Below are 22,343 nucleotides of genomic sequence, written 5' to 3' on the forward strand. Positions count from 1 at the left end.
TAATTCATCACAATTAGAAGAAAATACGTTTGATTTACTTATTCTAAAGCCCTGAGTCTCACTACTTGTTAACACCAATACAAACTACTATTCCATGACACTGTTTGAACTCTGTAGCTGCCCCCCCCCCATCCTTCCTTCCAAGCCCATGCTTTTTAAGTTTGAGTGTTTTTCACAAATAAACTTTTGGTAAATCAGACTGAGTCAGACAGCTCATTATGCGCTGAACTTCTCTGGGGATTTGCATCTTTTTTAATCCGTTCTGCATCAGTGCTTCAGCACTATCACACAGAGCCATCACATTCTAAACAAGATGGCCAACAATCAGCTCCCGCTGCCAGGGGGAATCTTCACATCTGCTGCTGAAGCTTCATTCGTCTCTCGTTTCGTCATTCACCGTCTGCGCTCCTTCTTCTCTCGTCGGCCCTCTGCGCTTCCACCGTTTCTCCCGTTTCCCCTTCTGCCAGCCTGCATTTGTTCTGGTATCACTCCTGTCTCACTTACGGCCAGCAGAACCCCCCCAGTTCTGTGTGAAAAATGCCGAGTCATTTTCCCATTTGTTTAGCTCTCGACTATAAAGATACAGCGGAGAGCTAATAGGTGTCGACGCTGCATTTAAATTGCTGTTTCATCACTTGGACATGATTGTGCGCTGAGCATAAATAGATAGGAGCAATGCTTCTCTCATCAATATTCAAATCAGGAGCGTGTACTGTACCTCCTCACCTCGCCCTGATTAAACCATCCACGTCTATCTGTCATGTATATGGGATTTATTGATGCTAAAGCATCGCTAACCTAATAAAGCTCCACCGCCATGCTGTAGAAAGTGTACTGTAATCGAATCAAATACTGTTTGTATCTCGTTCCACGTTCACCTTCTATGATTCAGATCCATGATAAGTGATCCTGATGCCTTTTTTAATCAACATTTTCACAATAATCAACAACCTACAGTCAGATTTAAACTAACACCTGACCTGACTCAGAGGACGTAGTGACATAATGTATTGGAAGCATAACTGCCCAGTTACAGATGCTAACTGCTACTGTAATAGCCATGACCCTATCTGATCTACAGACTGAAGTAAAGACACAACAGAAGTAAGACTGTGGCTGTCCAGAATGTTCTATATTGTTTTTTTGTTATGTTTCCTATCAACTGAGCCTCCTTTCTGTGTGGAATTTGCATGTTCTCCCCATGTCTGTGTGGGTTTCCCCTTGTAGCTCTAGTTTCCTCCCATGACTTTTTTTGACATTAAAAGACTTAAACTGAACGAGTAACTACCTGTCATGTTAAAAATGTAACCAAAGTGTGTCAAACATGATGTTAAAATCCTAATAAATAAATAAATGTTAGCTGAGCCAGCCATTAATCATATAAACAGTATGTGAGTGAGTATCTACTCGTAATTTAATCATCAATGTTAAACCATTGCAAACCTAAGCAAATAAATCCTTTATACCTGCCTATTTAATTTGTGCTGGAATGTGAAGGGTTAAATTAGAGAAGCCCCTTCGTCTCCCTATCAGAATTTTGGAACGAATGTTGATGATTGGTGGTCCAGCTGTAGTAATGTAATTATAACCCAATTTCAAATGACAGTAAAACTGACCAATCATATCTTCCCTCTAAATTGATGTGCTTTGTAATCACAAATTCTATGACTGGTTCCGCCTGCTGTGCCAGCTGTGTTGTATGAGGAGGTGACTGTGATGCATTTTCAAAGCAACTTACAACTGTGAATAAATACAGTGCAAACAATTAAGAGTTAAAAGCCTTGCTTAGGGGCCCTGACTTGATTTGAAGAAGCTCCAGTTGCTCCAAAGCCTTGACCTGAACCCTAATAAACACCAGTGGGATGAATGAGGTGACTTACAGTTTACAGTCTAAGTACTGGGGGGTTAAGGGCCTTGCTTAAGGGCTCAACAGTGGCAACCTGGCAGTGGTGGGATTTGAACCAGCAACCTTCTGATTACTAGTCCAGTACCTTACCAATAATTTATAATTTATAATAATTAATATAAATAATCTATCTATCTATCTATCTATCTATCTATCTATCTATCTATCTATCTATCTATCTATCTATCTATCTATCTATCTATCTATCTATCTATATATATCTGTCTGTCTATCTGTCTGTCTGTCTGTCTATCTGTCTTTCTGTCTCTCTACCTATCTATCTGTCTGTTTGTATGTCTATCTGTCTGTCTGTCTATTTATCTGTCTGTCTGTCTATCTATCTATCTATCTATCTCTTAACCACTAGGCTACAAATGCCTGAATGTGCACAGACCATGACAGACACACTCCTAAAATCTTGTAAGTCGTACCAGAAGACTGAAGGTGTTTATTGTTACACTGGTAGGGTGGGGATCGATCTCCATATTCAAACTGGTGTGTCTGAAATGGGACAGCCAATATCTGTATATCACAATATTTCAGCTGTAAGTAGGAAAGATGAAGAGAAATAAGTATATCAGTGTTACATAAAATATAAAACTAATCCATTAGGTTTGATTATCAGCATAATCAGGTTATAGTAGGTTTTTGAAAAACGAGCTCATTACTTGAGTAGGGCTTCGGAAAAGTTGCCAACATTATAGATACATCCTACATCAAATTAAAAAGTTGTATAAAAATGATAACGAATCACAATTCATTACTGGAATGATCCACTTTACTGGATGAACATTTAACCCTAAACATTTAATGTTCAGAATAAAATGAGCCATTTTAAAGGGTCAGCAAAAGTCTAACTGGCTTCAAACTGCATCAAATGTGATGCACTTAGATCCAGTAGTGGTGTTGGTGCTGCACAGCTTCGGGTTCACTTAGTGTCTGAAGATGCTAATAAGAATTTTGGCTCTCAGAACTTCTTCACTAAATGGTGGGGTGTAAGGGACAAAGGGAAAAAGAAGGTTAAGGTCTTTAAGAAGGAGGTTTCATTGTTGTTTCAGCTCTAAACGAGTACATAATAAAATGAAACGTTCCATAAGGACCAGGGTGCAACACAAGACAAGTGCAACATACGTAATACACAAACAAGGCATAACATTATGACCACTGACAGGTAAAGTGAATAACACTGATTATCTCTTCATCACGGCACCTGTTAGTGCAGGGGATATATTAGACAGCAAGTGAACATTTTATCCTCAAAGTTGATGTTAGAAGCAGGAAAAATGGACACGAGTGTGAGGATCTGAGCGAGTTTGACGAGGGCCAAATTGTGATGGCTAGACGACTGGGTCAGAGCATCTCCAAAACTGCAGCTCTTGTGGGGTGTTCCCGGTCTGCAGTGGTCAGTATCTATCAAAAGTGGAACAAGGAAGAAACAGTGGTGAACCGGCGACAGGGTCATGGGCGGCCAAGGCTCATTGATGCACGTGGGGAGCGAAGGCTGGCCCGTGTGGTCCGATCCAACAGACGAGCTGCTGTAGCTTAAACTGCTGAAGAAGTTCATGCTGGTTCTGATAAAAAGGTGTCAGAATACACAGAGCAGCACAGTTGCAGGGCTGTTTTGGCAGCAAAAGGGGTACCAACACAATATTAGGAAGGTGGTCATAATGTTATGCCTAATCGGTGTATACAGAGTGTAATAAATACAAGAGGCATTTTCAGACCTGAGAAAGTGAAAGGGACAGGACCAAAACACTGCACTGGGGTAAAGAATACACAACATGTTTTGATAAATAGCAACAGTCTATGGTTTAGAGTTTCTGAGGTTTGTAGAGCAGCAACCTCATTCAGGCTTTAATGGTGGTTAATACTGGTAATTATGGAAAACACGACTGGAGCTGAATGTCATTCTGATGTTCATTCAAACCACCGTTGAATCATTTTGGAACAAGATTCAGGTCTAATGAAATGCGACTCGTATAAAAAGGCTGAGATTAAAATGTCAGTCATTTTAAAACAACCAAAAGACAGCTCTGCTATGAATTAGCTGCTGAAACACAGGTACCACAAGATACAGTCACAAAAAAATGGCACAGTAAAAAGGTTCTGGGTTCGATACCCAGGTGAAGTGGACTGGTTGTTCTCCTTGTGTCTGTGTGTAGTGTAGTGTGTGTAGCGCTGCTGGAGTTTTTGAATACCGTGTCCACTCACTGTCCACTCTATCAGACACTCCTACCTAGTTGGTCCACCTTGTAGATGTAAAGTCAGAGACGATCGCTCATCTATTGCTGCTGTTTGAGTCGGTCATCTTCTAGACCTTCATCAGTGGTCACAGGATGCTGCCTACGCTGTTGGGTGGATATTTTTGGTTGATGGACTATTCTCAGTCCAGCAGTAACAGTGAGGTGTTTAAAAACTCCATCAGCGCTGCTGTGTCTGATCCACTCATACCAGCACAACACACACTAACACACCACCACCATGTCAGTGTCACTGCAGTGCTGAGAATGATCCACCACCTAAATAATACCTGCTCTGTGGTGGTCCTGTGGGTGTCCTGACCATTGAAGAACAGCATGAAGGGGGGCTAACAAAGCATGCAGAGAAACTGATGGACTACAGTCAGTAATTGTAGAACTACAAAGTGCTTCTATATGGTAAGTGGAGCTGATAAAATGGACAGTGAGTGTAGAAACAATGAGGTGGTTTTGATGTTATGGCTGATCAGTGTAAACTGGAGATGCAAGTGTTTGACATTAAACTTGAACTGATGAACCATGGGTAATCTGGAACAACATGTCCTGTCATTAAAGTAATCAAAATGTAAAACATGACCTTCAAATCCTAATAAATGAATGAGCACATGATGGTAAAATCCTTTTATATGCTTCAGCCCGACAGAAAAAATTAAGCCCCCGTCACACACTGCCATGGCACCAAAGATGGTGCTACTACAAAATTCCAGCGGTGTTATGGCATGACTAGCTGGGATGAGTTTAATAGCGTACGGAGCAGATGAACCCCGGTCCAGGACAGAACTGTCAAGCGTGAGGTCAGAGCTTGTGGATTTGGTGTGATACCGTCCTAGTCACGACATTTATTTGCCACTGAAGGTTGTGGTGAATGTAATTACATTATTAATGCCAGGATGGGGCAGAGTACTAAAGAGTTCACTCTGTACTGTGTGTGAGGAACCAGGGGGGGCAGTAATGTTTTACAAAATGAGCCAAGCAATTACGACAAGTGACAATAATTTCAGAACGTGTAATTATTGGACTATAAACTAATACACTTATAATTATGGACCAAACACACATAATGCGTTTCACATCTACAGGTGAAGGTCCCCATGTCTGGGGATTTTAATACTTTTTACTACTGTTCTTTCTCTGTGACTAAATAATTAAAACACCTATTTTTTGTCCCATAAAAATCACTGATTTGAGTTTTTCCATAATGGTCACATGACCACCATGTCCTGTATCACTGATCATTTACATTTTCAGCATTTAGCAGACGCTTTTACCCAAAGCGACTTACAGTACAGTGACAGTATACTGTCTAAGCAATTGAGGGTTAAGGACCCTACAGGGACAACCTGGCAGTGGTGGGACTTAAACAGGCGACCTTTTGATTACTAGTCCAGTACCTTAACCGCTAGGCTACAACTGCCCAAATCTTCATCAGGACCGTATTCAACACAATCCTTTTTATTTCTCCCTGAACTGCACTGCATAGTGTCATTAGTTTTCCAATTAAAAATTATTAGATGATTAATAGTTAAATTTTTTTATGATGTTTCTGGTTGTGCTTAATGTTTTTTTTTGCGTTCGTATGTCATGTGTGACTGTCTCTTTATCATATAAAAAGCTCTTTTAGAAATCTCTACATCAAATTAGCAAAACTGTTTGTTCTTTAATTAATTTAAAGTATTACAATAGGCATTTATTTTAAATATTCTTAAAAAAAAACAATATTTTGGTTACATAAAAAATATATTATTATTAGAGAAAGTCATTAATGAATTCTTTTCCCAAATTAGTCAAATTGCACAAACGTTTCTCTCAGATTAGTAGTTACCATTTACTACCTCCTAACGTTTTGTTGGCTTTATTTATCAGACAGAAGCTACCAGTCCGACAGGGTGAGGACTAGCATGTGCCAACTTTTACAGATTCCCAGTATTAGCTAGTGATACTAAGCGTTTCTACTAGCCTATAAAGAGCAGGGCTGTGTTTCTGTGGACTCCCGGCTACTGCTGACTCCGGCATCTCCTGGATTTGTACTTGCAATCACTTTAACTGTTGTGCCATTAGGGAGCTGTTTTCTTCAGCGGTTCTAGTGAGCAATGTGTATCGCATGAAATTCTGTTTATTTAAATGGAAATTGAGGTAATAGACAATTTCACAATCACATCATCTCATGTAAAACCAGTGTATGCAAAGAAAAGGAGGAAATTTTAGAAAGATATAAGTTTTTTTAGATTTTCCTGTATGATCAACAGTACAAGTGCTGACCTCTGAAGAGCTGGTAGTGCTGACTGTAGCAGCGTCCCAGCTGAGATTTCACACAACACCTCCCAAAAAGTGTAAATAGTTTAATAACACTTTAGAGAGGGGATTTACAGAGGGATTACACTGAAATACATTTAGTTTATGGTTGTGCTTTTTATTGTTTACAAAAAAAAACTTCTCAACCATGTTAATAAACAAATACAATTGTTAAATAATGAAAGACCTGGGTGGATTTAGAACTGTTTTTTATTTATTTATTTAAACGGGTCATGTCATAAATTGATACGACAAATGTAGACACTTGTAAGTAATGTTTATTAGTTTGGTTTTAGTTTTAGCTATTAAATCTCTAATAAAAGCTGCAGTTTTATCTCAGGCGATGATACCAGGGACTTTAAAATCAGTTCAGAATTCAGGAATGTGCTGTTATTGCTGAAGCGTCTGTAGTTGTGTGGTAAAGATGAAGAAAAATTATTTAATCTGAACTGCCGGCCACAAACGGGCCATCAGAAGCACAGAAAGTTTCACGCTACCACTTCAGTATCATCGGCTGAGAAGAAACTGCAGCTTTTATTTTATTATTATTACCTGAAAGGAACCAGTCATGATGGCTACAGCTAAAACCAAACTAATACACATTTGGCATAACATTATGACCACCTTTCTAATATTGTGTTGTCCCCCTTTTGCTGCCAAAACAGCCCTGACCTGTCGAAGCATGGACTCCACTAGACCCCTGAAGGTGTGCTGTGGTACCCTCAGGGTTTAAAAAGCCCTGGTCTAGGTCACTCCAAAGGGTTCACAATCTTTTTCTGCTACTTCTGGCCATACGAAACCTCTCATTCCTCCTCAGCGATACGACTCGGGTCAGTTCACACATCATCCACCCCCTGCGTTTGGCAAACATTATCACGAGCTCTCATGAATTGCACCCCCACCGTCTAAAACATCAATCACAGGTGCCGAGCTGCCACCTCTCACAACTGGCAGCATCCGTTTTTGGAGCCGGCCGTCAGCTAAAAGGCCTCGGAAGTGAAGCAAATGCTCAGTTAGCGGCTCGGGCAAAATGGTCGCCATCTGGCATTGGCAGGGGAGCAATTTGTGCAGCATAGTGAAGAAGGTGAAGGGCTGGCATTATCTAGCAGGAGTCGGGCACGTGGTTCGGATTGTACTTCTCTGTATAAATATGTCACAACACGTCACATTGTACGATACTTTTACGTTTTACGATGAAAAAAATCACATTTAAATTATACAGTCAAAAGTATGTGGACAGTTTTGGGAAGGCTTGTTCTTGTTCCAGTATGACTTTTTTCTGAAACCATACTGAACACCCTGAAATTAATTGAAATGTTGATTGCAAGCCAGACCTTTCCATCCCCACACCAGCATCTCATAGAAAGCCTTTTAGAAAGATTTTATAGCCACAAAGGGAACTTGTTATTGCTCTTACTTTAATTTATAAATACTTTCATTTACTGCTCATGAGTTTGGAATCGGATGTGTCCAACAAGTTCATGTGCCCAGTAAACACAAGCTTCGTTGTCCAATAAACCCAACCTTTCTAAAACCTTATTTTCTGGTTTTCTGGGTCAAAGCAAAATACATACAGCAACTGATGAATTGATTTAACTGTGTGGCATGGACTCACTCACTCTCACTCACTTTCTTAACCGGTCATCCAATTAGGGTCACGGGGGGGTGCCGGAGCCTATTCCAGCTTTTCAATGGGCGCAAGGCACACAGTAACACCCTGTACGGGGTGCCAGTCCATCGCAGGGTAGACACACATACACACACACACCCATTCACCAATAGGGCAACTCAGTGTCTCCAATTAATCTGACGGCATGTTTTTGGACTTTGGGAGGAAACCCACGCAGACATGGGGAGAACATGCAGACTCCACACAGAAAGGACCTGGACCACCCTGCCTGGAGATCGCACCCAGGACCTTCTTGCTGTGAGATGACAGTGCTAGCCACCGAGCCAGGGCCGGAGTGGGCCCCTTTTTCAGCCCGGGAGTTGTATGCCTAAACCCGGCCCACTTTTTCCATGGAGGAGAAATTTTAATAAATGAAACAGCAGCTAGCTCTTACAATGCCTTTTTATTGGGTATATAACAGAAAACACTTCACTTAAACATGTTCAATTCAAATTTAAATCAGATAAAGATTTAAAAGGTAAAAAAAAATGTGATAAAGATGAAACCGTATTTACATTTGTACCGGAGCAAAATTTGAAATAAAAATAATTTGAAATTATTATTGCATGTCTTCCCAGCAGAGAGGTGCTCTATTGTTAGGTTTACACTAAACTCTTAAGTAGCTTCACTACACGTATATTTAGTGGCTACCTACAGCATCAAAAGCCTCCTAAGCAGTGCACTGGTTTCTGTAACTTTATTAATAATGGTGTCATTGTTAATAGACATGAGACTGGCTTATCTGCTGCTCTGAGGCTAAAAAAACATTTCATTATAGGTTAGCCTCTTTTGCTGAATAACATAACATGAACATAATATAACATGGTGTAAAAATTGATAGTGATTTAGGCTAATTGTCTCCATTTGTTAAAATAAATTAGGCTATCGAGCTGACATCTGTCTGAACAATTTAACATATATCATGTATATTCTCCACATTATATTTTACATTACAAATAACTATCTTAGTTTAAATAAATCTGTTAGACTATCATCTACCTGTCCCTTCAGTAGTCATGGATCATCAGTACAGTAGCGTCGGAACAAAAACATTCCATTAATGAGTTAGGCTATTACACTTCAAATTATGTTTCTTATTTTCAGCTTGAAACTGGATATTTGTGATTAATGGTGTGTATTGGGTTCTACAAAATAAACTACACTAAGTTGACATTGCAAATGTCCATATCTCTCTTTACCGGCTGCATGGGGTCTATCCTCTGGAAAACAAGTCTGTTAATTTGGCACATTTGGCAGCATCTTCTTCCAACCCCCCTTTTTTAAACTGTTTTTTTCGGCTTCACCTGGCCTCTTCCTGCCCTCCATCACCACCGAGTCCGACTGATGGTTTGCGCTATTTACTTTTACCGGCGCTCCAGAAAAGACGCTTCGTGGGCCAAACCAACTTAAACTTTGGGGGGGGGGGGGGACCCATCTGATCTACTGTGATGTAGGGGCTGCGCTGTCAGATGAATGAATGCAAGAAGAAAAACAGAAAAGTGACAGATGTGTCAAAATTATTTTTCCCAACCGGCCCAAACTCGAGATTGACATGAGTGGGGCCATCGGGAATCCTCCCGAATCTCCCGATTAGCCACTTCGGGCTTGCACCGAGCCAACGTGCCGCCCGGCATGGGCAAGTTTGGGGAAACTGTCAACTCATGCTGTGAGTTCATTGGTCTGGACGTTAAGACCAAAAAAAGGTTTGTTATGGATTAAAAGCTGCTGGAACATGGGTGACACTGGTCACAGCCGAGCGAGCTTTATACTGTCGTGCATAGATGCTGCCACCCCAGAAAGCTTCTGCATTAAAACGTTTGACCAAAATTGGTTACTGCTGACTTGGAAGCAGCATTTAAGTCAATGGTGATGTAAAACTTGCTTGACTATGACGAGTCAAGTGTCCAATCCATGTATGAGCATTTTTTATAAATAAAAAGACCAGTTTTAGCTGGTTAATTTGGAAAAATGTTCCTTTTAATATAATGTGATGGCTCTTTAATCAGGATTTTAATCTTTCAGTCAGTTTACACCCAGAACGATACCACTTCCAAACCAAACAGAAGCGAAGCAGGATGAAAAAAGACCTTTTTTATTATTTAAGTATAAAATGTGGTTCTTGGTTTAGTTGGTGAACTGGATCTGTTTTTTTTTTCCTGTACTGGAGTGAGCAGTGACTGTGCAGCTTGCCTGGTCTGTAATCTACAGCCTGTAATACCAGGATTTATGAATCCGCTGAGAGAAAGATCTGCAGATATGTGAGAGCGAGGGAATCCCTCTGTCCAAATAAAATACGAGATCTATTACATCTGTGTCCTTCTACAAACAACGTTATTAAATGTATTTCAATTATAGAATTAACCTGGGGACACTCAGCAACATCAGCAAGTCGCTGGATTCACAAATGCATATTATTTCATTTATTTTCCTCCTAATTTAGTAGTGTCCAGTTACTCGATTTGTATTTTCGTCTGCGCTGCTGCAGACCTCCACCCCTGACCGGGGAGTGTTGTGCAGTAGCCGACCCGAACAGTTCATATGGGGATCCGTATTGCGCACGGAAACGTCACGCACAGATCCCCATTATTCCTCGTCTCTGTGCAGTGCCATCGATCGGCCAGCAGAGGTCGTAACTGCAGCATTTATGAGGCACGCTCACTTCAGTCCAAACCACCTAAATTAGCCCTGGATTATTGTTTCTCCTCCATAAAACTTCACAGCTGGCTCTTTGCACCAAATGCAGATTCATCCATCAAACTGCCATGTGGTAAAGTGAGTTGATTTATTACTTTAGAGACCAGTGATGGTATGCTTTACACCACTACAGGAAATAACAGTTTTGGTGCTGATGTTGTTGCTCCTAGACATTTGAATCCTTGACATTTACATCAACAGAACTTTTAGTTAAGCAGATTAGTCTTTTTTCCCCCTTTTCTTTAGCGCGTCCAATTTTTACCCAATTGCGTTATGCTTCCTCTCTACTGGTGTTGACCCCTGCCCCGATTGAGAAGAGTGAACTGACACTCTCCGACACGTGTGCATTTGCGGATCAGCTTTGTGTACAGAGAGACACAGCCTGATTGCATTATTTCTCGACTCTGTGCAGATGCCATTAATCAGCCAGCAGAGGGTGTAATCGCATCAGTTATGAGGTCCCTATCCGGCTTTTCCCTCTCTGTATGAACAACAAGCCAATCGTTGTTCATATAGCCACCCAGCCCAGCCAGATGGCAGAGCTGAGTTTCGAACCGATGAGTTCGAAATCCCAGCTCTGGTGTGCTAGCGTGTTTTACCGCTGTGCCACCTGAGCGGCCAGCAGATTAACGAAAAAAAAAAATTAAGCAGCTGAGTTGCTGAGATTGTGACTTCATTGTGTTTTCAGTGCCATGTTGCAATCACTGAGCTCTTCAGTGTGATTGATTACTTCAGAGACCAGTGATGGTATGCTTTACATCACTCCAGGTCACAGCTGTGCAGCTGCCTCCTTATAAGCACCTGATCTCTGAAGCTCCTTGAACAATTTTGGTGCTGATTTTGTTGCTTCTAGACATTTGAATCCTTGTGCTTTACATCAACACACTTTTAAATAAGCAGATTTACCTTAGCTTGGTAAAACAATAAAGAAACTCAGTTGATAAGATTGTGACTCTTTTTTAGTGCCATGTTGAAATCACTGAGCTCTTCAGTATGATTTATTACTTTATAGACCAGTGACCGTATGCTTTACATCACTACAGGTCACATCTATCTGCTTATAAGCACCTGATCTCTGAAGCTCCTTGAACGGTTTTGGTGCTGACGTTGTTGTTTCTAGACATTTGGATCCTTGTGATTTACATCAACACACTTTTAAATAAGCAGATTTACCTTAGCTTGGTAAAAAAAATAAAGAAGCTAAGTTGATAAGATTGTGACTCTTGTTTAGTACCATGTTAAAATCGCTGAGCTTTTTAGTGTGGTTCCTTCACAATGTTTATCCATGGAGATTTTTTTACTGTAAGCCAGACAGCAAGGCAAACTATGGCCTGCAGACCACATACGCTCCATTAGGCTGTTTAATTCAGTCCGTCAAGTATTTACAAAATTGGACCACATTAATTTCACCTTTCCTCCAGGGGTACCCTGCGTTTCAGTTGATTTCACTAGGTGGCGCACTCCAAAAACTTTGTGTTCCTACTGAAATTGAATAAGGTAGGTAGGTCATATTTGCTTCTGGGCGGCACGGTGGCTAAGTGGGTAGCACTGTCGCCTCACAGCAAGAAGGTCCTGGGTTCGATCCCCAGGTGGGGCGGTCCGGGTCCTTTCTCTGTGGTTTGCATGTTCTCCCCGTGTCCGCGTGGGTTTCCTCGGGAGCTCCTGTTTCCTCCCACGGGGTGAATTGGAGACACTAAAATTGTCCATGACTGTGTTCGATATAACGTTGTGAACTGATGAATCTTGTGTAATGAGTAACTACCGTTTCTGTCATGAATGTAACCAAAAGTGTAAAACATGACGTTAAAACCCTAATAAATAAACAAACAAACTATCTGCTACTGGTCCGGCCCATCTGTCAAATTTTAAAACCCAGTGTGGCCCTTGAGCCAAAAGGTTTGCCCACCCCTGCTGTAAGCAGTGAGTGATGCTGAAATAATCAATCCCCCCTACATTCTGACGATTTACATTTATTCCCAACACTGACGACGAGAGTAATGAATCAGGTCGAGGTGTCAGTATTCAGAGACAAAATAAAGAAGTTAAACATTGAAAGTTTAGATATAAGACTCGTATAAATGTCTTTTATTTTATTCTGTCTTTGATTTGTAAGAGCATTGTTGGCAGGCTCAGGAGCTCGTTAGTCCCGCAGCCAATTTGTCTGAGCGGTCTGCTGTTTTAATGTAATTCTGATGGACATAAAAATCAATAATGAGACGTGACAGAACACTTTGTTCTGGGTTTTAAGTTATTTTACTTAACCTCATGGAGTGGACACTTGAACCACATCATAAAAATGCTGTATAGAGAAATCTGAATATATTGTATAATGCACACAATTTTTATCATACACACTGCACATCACACGTACCTCCCACAATTTCCCTTATACAGTCAATGCACATACACTGATCGGCCATAACATTAAAACCACCTCCATGTTTCTACACTCACTGTCCATTTTATCAGCTCCACTTACCATATAGAAGCACCTTGTAGTTCTACAATTACTGACTAAAGTCCATCTGTATCTCTGCATGCTTTGTTAGCCCCCTTTCATGCTGTTCTTCAATGGTCAGGACCCCCACAGGACCACCACAGAGCAGGTATTATTTAGGTGGTGAATCATTCTCAGCACTGCAGTGACACTGACATGGTGGTGGTGTGTTAGTGTGTGTTGTGCTGGTATGAGTGGATCAGACACAGCAGCGCTGCTGGAGTTTTTAAACACCTCACTTTCACTGCTGGACTGAGAATAATCCAGCAACCAAAAACATCCAGCCAACAGCGCCCCGTGGGCAGCGTCCTGTGACCACTGATGAAGGTCTAGAAGATGACCGACTCAAACAGCAGCAATAGATGAGCGATCGTCTCTGACTTTACATCTACAAGGTGGACCAACTAGGTAAGAGTGTCTAATAGAGTGGACAGTGAGTGGACACGGTATTTAAAAACTCCATCAGCGCTGCTGTGTCTGATCCACTCATACCAGTACAACACACACTAACACACCACCACCATGTCAGTGTCACTGCAGTGCTGAGAATGATCCACCACCTAAATAATACCTGCTCTGTGGGGGTCCTGTCCATTGAAGAACATCATGAAAGCAGGCTAAAAAGGTATGTAGAGAAATAGATGGACTACAGTCAGTAATTGTAGAACTACAAAGTGCTTCTATATGGTAAGAGGAGCTGATAAAATGGACAGTGAGTGTAGAAAGACGGAGGTGGTTATTGTTATGGCTGATCGGTCTATGTTGACACCTGCACCAAGAAAAATTCCTTGTACATCTGGTGTGTGATTGAGCAGATTTTAAAATCAGAATCTTGAAGGAGATCGCTGCGTGTCTCTCCCTGTGCTTCTGATCCTGGTGTTTTCGATGAACCCAGCCTCACATGCCTCCGGGCTGTTGTTGTTCGCTGAAGAGGTCAGAGATGTTCACATTCATCTCTTCACACCAGAACGAGACGATCGGTTCAGAACGGGCCACAGCGGATCGTCCACAGAGCGTCTGGATCGGAAACCCAGGCGGCGTCCGTACGGATGTTTCATCATCCTGTACAGCAGTAACCAAGGCAACCATCTGGCCACCGATGCCCTTGAGATACGCTTTTGAAAGGTCGGGTCGTGACTGTAATGTTGTTATTTGTTCGAGTTTGTAGCTGAACATGGATTTTGCTATGTTTAGCTCACAGACTCTCAGATCAGAGTGAAATCAGTTTGTTAAAATTTTTTTAACATGGATACTTCAGCCTGTAATAAAAAATAAAATAAAAGTATGAAAAGTAATTTAACTGGAATGAAAAGTCTTTTCTGTGTGGAGTTTGCATGTTCTCAGTGTCTGTGTGGGTTTCTTCCGGGAGCTCCGGTTTCCTCCCACAGTCCAAAGACGTGCAAGTGAGGTGAATTGGAGATACAAAATTGTCCATGAAAGACTTGAACTAATGAATCTTGAGTAATGAGTAACTACTGTTCCTGTCATGAAAGTAACCAAAATGCCTAAAACGTGACGGTAAAATCCTAATGAATAATTAATAAATAAAAGCGTCTAAAGCGAGGCTGAAAATAAAGTTGTTGTTTTTTTGATAGTTGATATTGATTTGACATTGATAGTTTAAGTTTCAATAAAAAAGAATAAAAGTTAGGCCGCTCAGATGGCGCAGCGGTAAAACACGCTAGCACACCAGAGCTTGGATTTCAAACACATCGTATCGAATCTCAGCTCTGCTATCCGGCTGGATGATGTTCAGGGTGGGAAGAGTCGGACCAGGGTTCCTCATAACTGGTGCAATTATGACCTTTAAATATGCAGAGTCAAGGAATAATGCTGATCAGGGTGTGGCTCTCTCATAAGAACTCGCCTGGTGCAGGAGAAAAGATGCAGTCGGTACTGCACACGTGTTGGAGGGGGCGTGTGTCAGTTGCGATGCTCCTCAGTCAGCAGTGGAGGGTTGTATCGGTAGAGGTGAAGCGTAACACAATCAAGGTAATTGGATACGACTCGATTAGGGGGGAAATTTTGTTTTTGTGAACCTGGTAAACTGATATTTCTTTCACCGCAAAATTATCTTAGTAAAGTATTTACTCAAATCTCAAATCACTTCCTCCAAAAGAGGGATTAATATAAACAAATAAAGCTTGTGTTTATGTAATTCTGTACATAATTTGCGTATTTGTGTGTGTGTGTGTTGGGGGGGGGGGGGGTGTGATTATCGTATAAGCTTATTAAACAGCAGTATTTCAGTGTATAAAATCCGTCGCATTCTTGGTTTTATGAACCATCTGCTTCTGTCACACTGATATTTGAATACTCAGATTCCTCCAGGACGACCAGCTGGAACTGCAAATGTGCTGAAAAAAGTCAGGAAGATTAGAAGGTTTCTGCTTTTGTTTGAGGGGCGTTTTGCAGTTTTCTCAATAGAAGATCAGTGAATGAATTAAATACAACTAATCAGGTCATTGTTGGAACATAACATGAATTAATGAGACTTAAAAACAGGGTTGGTTTTATCTGTATTCAGTGTCGACACTGTAAAAAATTAGTAAATATTTTCTTCAGTTAATTTAGCACAATAGATACTGCTAGAAACAAAGTAACAACAATTTAAATTATTAAAATGAAGCAAAAATTAGTTTTTATTTATTATATTTATTTATTTATTAGGGTTTTAACGTGATGTTTTACACTTTGGTTACATTCATGACAGGAACGGTAGTTACTCATTACACAACATTCATCAGTTCACAAGTTTAATGTCAAACACAGTCATGGACAATTTAGTATCTCCAGTTCACCACACTTGCACGTCTTTGGACTGTGGGAGGAAACCGAAGCTCCCAGAGGAAACTCACACAGACACGGGGAGAACATGCAAACTTCACACAGAAAGACCCGGACCGCCCCACCTGGGATCGAACCCAGGACCTTCTTGCTGTGAGGTGACAGTGCTACCCACAATTTCCTTTACTCCGGATTACTTTTATGAATTAAAGTTGGAGTTTGGTGTGGAGGGAGTCCAGTGGCCCTGACCTCAATCCTGTTAAACAATTAAATTGGAATGTCAGTTTCCCTGGACATACTCCTGGCTATAACAGTCTCAGAAAATGAGACTGTTATAGCCACAAAGGGGTGAGGAGGAGAAAGTCCATACATGTACATTTTCGGCATTTAGCAGACACTTTTATCCAGAGCGACTTATAGTACTATGACTAAGCAATTGATGGTTAAGGGCCTTGCTTAAGGGCCCAGCAGTGACAACCTGGCCGTGGGGGGGCTTGAACCAGCGACCTTTTGATTCAACTGACCATAGTTATGCCCATGTAATTTGAAGGATGCCCAGCAAGCTCACAGTCCTGAGTCCACATACTTTGTCAACCTTAATCTGCTGGGTAATGCTGTATTAAATCTTAGATCATTCATGGTGATAATGAGTGTATTTTAGATCTGGTGTGTAGTAACATGAAGTGTGTGTGTGTGTAGGTGTATTAACATGGAGCTCCACTCTTTTAGAGGTTTATACATCAGAAAAGTCGTCCCGTTGGTTGTAGACACAAGTCTGTGTGTCGAATCGTAACAGATTTAATCTTGGCATGAATTCTATGATAAAATAAAATGATATTACTGGTGGAATTATGTGTCCAGAACCCTGGTGTGACCTCCGTTCTCCATCTCCTCAGGTGAATGAATGCACAACGAAGAGATCCTGTGGCTAAGAGACCCATCTCCATCCTGTCCTCTCCTCTCAGGGCATGGCCCAGGTCCAGGATGGACATTCATACGAATCTGACAGGTACCCTGCTTCATTAATCATCAAATGCAATACACAGTGGGTTAGCAGAGTCTGATGGATCAGTGGAACAAAATGCTCAAAAGTATGTGGACACCTGACCATAAGTATGTTGGATGTCCCAATTCAAAAACAAGTGGTATTAAAATAGAGTGACCTCTGTGTGATCATTTCAGCTAGACCAACAGCCACTCTTCTGAGAAGGCTTCTCACAAGACTTTAAAGTACTGTATGTCTGTGGGAATTTGTACCCATTCAGTGAGCATTTGTATGGCTGGACACTGATACTGGATGTTCCAGTTTATTCCAGGGCTGAGGTCAATAAACCGAGATTTGTTTTCATTTGCCTTCCCTAAGCTGTTGATGAAAAGTTAGAAGCATATAATTTCCTTTATATAATTAATTTATTACACCTGTTATCAATTGTTGTGGCTAAACCACATGAATTCAGTAATAAGAAGAGGTGTCCCAATACTTTTGTCCATGTGTGTATGTATATATGTGTGTGTATGTGTGTGTGTGTGTGGTGTTTAGATTACTCATAAACAGAGCACCACAGGTAACCAGCATTCCTTGTCGTTGTGTTTTGTTCCAGTCCTGCATTGTTAGAGGAGAGTCAGGATGGCATGGACAGTGGCAGCCTGACGCCTGGCACAGCTCGACACGTCTGCATCCAGCGCCACCCCGACCACGGCTTCGGCTTCATCGCCGGCGGCGAACGGCCTGTCATTGTACGCTCTGTCTCTGCGGGTAGGACACGTGGTTCTAGCAGGACCTGTGGACCAGACGTCTGCAGCCCACTGGGACACAGCAGCCGTCTGCTCCACCAGGCCACCCAATCTCCTCTATGCTCAAAGTGACCGCTTTTGTATGCTCAAAGTGGATCTGCTTTTGATTTCCCGCTTCCTGTATATGAGTAGGATTAACGTCCTGCTGTTGCTCTAAGAGAACTACACACCTTCTGTATGTTCTAACGTTGCAGACGGACCTTCTGACGGCAAGCTCTTTGCTGGTGACCAGATCCTAGCCATCAACGAGGAAATAATCAGCGACGCCCCCAGAGAGAGAGTCATAGACCTTGTAAGGTAACATCCTTTACTGTCACCAAAGTGAATGAACATTGTCTTGAGTTATAACTGACTTATCTTATGTACAGTGCCTTAAAAAGTATTCATCCATCTAACCAGGAAGCACTTGGGTTTATTACAGAGCATCAAACATTATCCATTCACTTACTCAGTCTCAATTAGGTGTAATACAGGTGTAATAAATCATTTAGACACTCCTACCTAGTTGGTCCACCTTGTAGATGTAAAGTCAGAGACGATCGCTCATCTATTGCTGCTGTTTGAGTCGATCATCTTCTAGACCTTCATCAGTGGTCACGGGACGCTGCCCACGGGGCGCTGTTGGCTGGATGTTTTTGGTTGGTGGAAGATTCTCAGTCCAGCAGTGACAGTGAGGTGTTATCCACTCATACCAGCACAACACACACTAACACACCACCACCATGTCAGTGTCAGTGGTCCTGTGGGGGTCCTGACCATTGAAGAACAGGGTGAAAGCAGGTTCAAAAGTATGTAGAGAAACAGATGGACTATAGTCAGTAGTTGTAGAACTACAAAGTGCTTCTGATAAAATGGACAGTGAGTGTAGAAACAAGGAGGTGGTTTTAATGTTATGGCTGATCGGTGTATGTATGAGCAAAAGTATATAGACACCTGAACCTGAGTTTGTTGGACATCCAATTTCAAATGGATGTTTATGAGTGTTACTATGGAGTTGCACACCTTCTCCATTTTGGGTATTGATGTTGACATGAACATCTGGCTTGCAAACAATATTCCAATTCATCCCAGATATGTTCAATTTGATTTGTAGTATTTGTTGTCTTAGCGATACATATAGACCTTATAAAGAGGTCATAATGTATTTCACAAGCTTGCACTACAAGAGATACACATTTATACATTAATAAATGTAACTATTTTTCTGTTTTTAAAGATTTGTTTAGGTGTGCAACGTGTAACCACCAAGATTAAAGGCTGGATACATTTTAAGGCACTGAACATGTTACTCGTCAGACATTCCTGAGACATAAAAATTCATCTCACATTTTTATGTGTTGACATTTTTCCTGGAGCTCTCTGACCTTGTTCTGTACCGTTCTCTGCAGGAACTGCAAGAATTCAATTGTCCTGACTGTGTTGCAACCCCAACAGGTGATGATATCTATCATCTATTCCATTTATTTTACAATCTGTTTTCCACCTGACAGCATCTTTTAATATCCATGCGAAATTGGCACCCCATGTGAGCAAAAAATAAATGAAAATGTTAATATATTTTGTGGTTGTGGGGTTTATTTTATGATCTGGGACTGCAAAAAAAAACAAAAAAAACAGTAGGACTGATCCTGGCCTTTTTTACTGTATTTTAATCCCAGTTTAGTCATATCCAAATACGTGATCATATTTTGCTTCCTCTACTGATGCAGACCTCCACTCCTGACCGAGGAGAGTCGTGACTAATGCTAACCCCTTCTAAACATGTGCAGTAACCAACCATTTCTTATCACCTGCACAAGGCGGGTTCATGTAGAGATCCGTATCGTGCATGGAGAGTCACACCCCAGATCTCCTCTATCCCCCGTCTCTGTGCAGCACCATCAATCAGCCAGCAGAGCTCATAACTGTAGCAGTTATGAGGAATCCTCTACGGCACTCCCACCCTCCAATAGCAGATCTGAGATTCCAACTCGTGAGCTCTTGATGTCAGATCTGGTGTGCTAGAGTTTTACCACTGCACCAGTGGTCGAATACATCGTATCGAGTCTCAGCTCTGCCTGCCGACTGGGCTGAGCGGCCACATGAACAACGATTGGCCTGTTGTTCATATAGGGGTGGGATATTAAGCTGGATAGGGACCTCTGCTGGCTGATTGATGATATTTATTTATAAAAATAACTAATAATTGGGAGGATGGGATGGTAAAGGTTGGAGAGTAAATTAATTTATTTTACTTACTTTTGTTTTTAACTTCTGTCTGATATTTGGCACTTTTAGCATCATAATCGTCGTGGCATTGTGTTGTGTCATATTTTATATTTATTTTCATTATTATTTCTTTTTCTACTTTAAATGTCTGATCATTTGGGCATCAGTCTGAGATTATTTTACTCAGTGTTATCAGAATACCCACCTCCTTACCTGTGTAATTCAGAATAGAGATTGTGTACAGTTTCATGCATTCTCTCTGTATCAGCTCTGTGTAATTACTGAGATGTGAGCACTCATGCATGTAATGATGGTTTAATGTGAAATGTGACTTTATAACAGGCTGAATAACTGAAAAGAACGTTAAAAAGCTCTTTTCAATTTATTTCATGACTTTTCATATTAGCTTTCTGAAATTACACTGTCTACCTATTTTCTAAATCGATGATCACGGTAAACAACAAATGTGATGTAATGTGATGTTGTTTTCTCTCTATTTTCTCTTTTCTTTTCTTCAGTCACCTAAATCTGCCTTCATAAGTGCCGCCAAGAAAGCTCGTCTGCGAACCAATCCCCCCAAAGTGCGCTTTTCTGAGCAAGTGTCTATCAGTGACCCAGACTCAGTATGTTCTGCTTTCTGTCACGCTCATCCTTTATCCCAGATCATCATCACAGCCGTAACGTCCTCGTGATCTCGTCTGAAATGAGAACCACTGAACTTCTGAATACGTCTCTGTACTGAACACCCTGAAAGTTCATTAACGAGTCAGAAAAGTGGCCACATTTTTATACAATGAATATGTATAAACGTCATGGGGTTCATGATGGTTAAATCTGAAATTCATGGACTTCAGTGTCACGTTGCTGTCATTTCAGACCCTCACACTGTCATCTCATGTCATCCATTGCATCATAGCGACCATCCGTTACCTGCAGGTTTGAGATGCCTGTCAGTGCCCATCACCCAACCGTACCGATGAGCTGCAATATATAAGATTCAGATGTGAATAATTAATCTATAAACTGTAGTTTAAAAAACTAGAGCACTTACCCAGCTAACCATGAAAACTATTTGCCCCTTAATGATAATAATGTGTTTTGCAATTTTTGACACGTTCACTGGTTTCAGATCCTCAAACAAGCATTCCATTTGGATAAATCCTGTGTGAAGATGCATAAAAGAAGTAGTTTTCATTTATTGTTTTATCTTATTGAAGAAATACTGTGTATTTTGACCCTGTGTAATGCCTAGTTCACACTACACGATTTTTGCCCTGATTTTTGCTCGCCGACTGGTTGCAGCTAGATGTGCCGGCTCGGAGGTAACTAGGCGATTGAAACGCAGCTCTCGATTGCTTTGTGTGAACTGCTCAACGACTCGATCCGAGCGGCTCACCGAGCACTTGCAGACTGAAGACGGGGGAGGAGTTGTAAAACATGGGACAGGGGCATAATATAGTTTCTGTCAGAATACATCGGCACACATGTTTTACAGTATTTCTGACCTTATCGTTCTCTACAAAACACCCACGCTGCATTGCAAAAATATTTATTAACCTCCAACTCACTACACAACAGACGATCCCTGCTGTTCTCGTAGCCAGATCAACTCAGATTTATTTCTTTTTCCTCTTTGCCTCTTTGCTTTTACGCTGCACATCAGCGCACAAACAATTTCGATCGCTCGCTACTTGTTGACGTGCATTTTTGGACGTAGTATAGCTCAACCCCTCGTCACATCTTGCGTGTGTTTTCGTGACAGAACGTAGTTTGGGAGACCTGACAGACTCATCTGCGATTCCTCCTGATGGTAGATGGTGTAGTGTGAAAGCCCCTATCGCCGATCAGTCGTGTAGTGTGAAAACCTCATCGACTGAAAAGACTCCTGAGTGAAAAAGATCCAGTCGTGTAGTGTGAACCTGGCATAAAAAACTAATGAAACTAGACGAGACAAACCCAGGCCTAATTAACACAGTCAAATAGAATCTGCACATCTAATAAACCTTCCAGCAATGTAGGACCCAAGATTTCAATAGCAGCACACTATGCCACAATGAAAAATCAATAAATATTAGAAAGAAATAATGAAATATATCAGTTTGGAAGGGATTATAAAGCAACGTCTGAGGCAACATGTAACAATGATGAATTTACACAAAAGAAGCTGCCTATCAAAAGCTACTTCAGTAGAGCATTGAAGATTCATTCAAGAAGCCACAAAAGAACCCAGACTATCTA

General features: G+C 41.2%; 2 protein-coding genes across 2 annotated transcripts in view; both read left to right on the plus strand.

Moving 5' to 3' along the window:
* Window positions 1-20,797, plus strand: part of LOC134319650 (FERM and PDZ domain-containing protein 4-like) — a 109,231-nt gene extending 88,434 nt beyond the window's left edge. The window contains exons 3-6 of the mRNA XM_063000944.1: window positions 17,000-17,112; window positions 17,705-17,859; window positions 18,092-18,189; window positions 20,624-20,797. Of these exons, the coding sequence (XP_062857014.1) occupies window positions 17,072-17,112; window positions 17,705-17,859; window positions 18,092-18,189; window positions 20,624-20,797 (468 nt within the window). The 5' untranslated portion in view covers window positions 17,000-17,071. The remainder of the gene's footprint in view (window positions 1-16,999; window positions 17,113-17,704; window positions 17,860-18,091; window positions 18,190-20,623) is intronic.
* Window positions 20,671-22,343, plus strand: part of frmpd3 (FERM and PDZ domain containing 3) — a 36,489-nt gene continuing 34,816 nt past the window's right edge. The window contains exon 1 of the mRNA XM_063000381.1: window positions 20,671-20,728. The gene's annotated coding sequence lies outside the window, so the exon portion shown is untranslated. The remainder of the gene's footprint in view (window positions 20,729-22,343) is intronic.

This window comes from Trichomycterus rosablanca, chromosome 8 (assembly GCF_030014385.1).
Source record: "Trichomycterus rosablanca isolate fTriRos1 chromosome 8, fTriRos1.hap1, whole genome shotgun sequence".
NCBI lineage: Eukaryota > Metazoa > Chordata > Actinopteri > Siluriformes > Trichomycteridae > Trichomycterus > Trichomycterus rosablanca.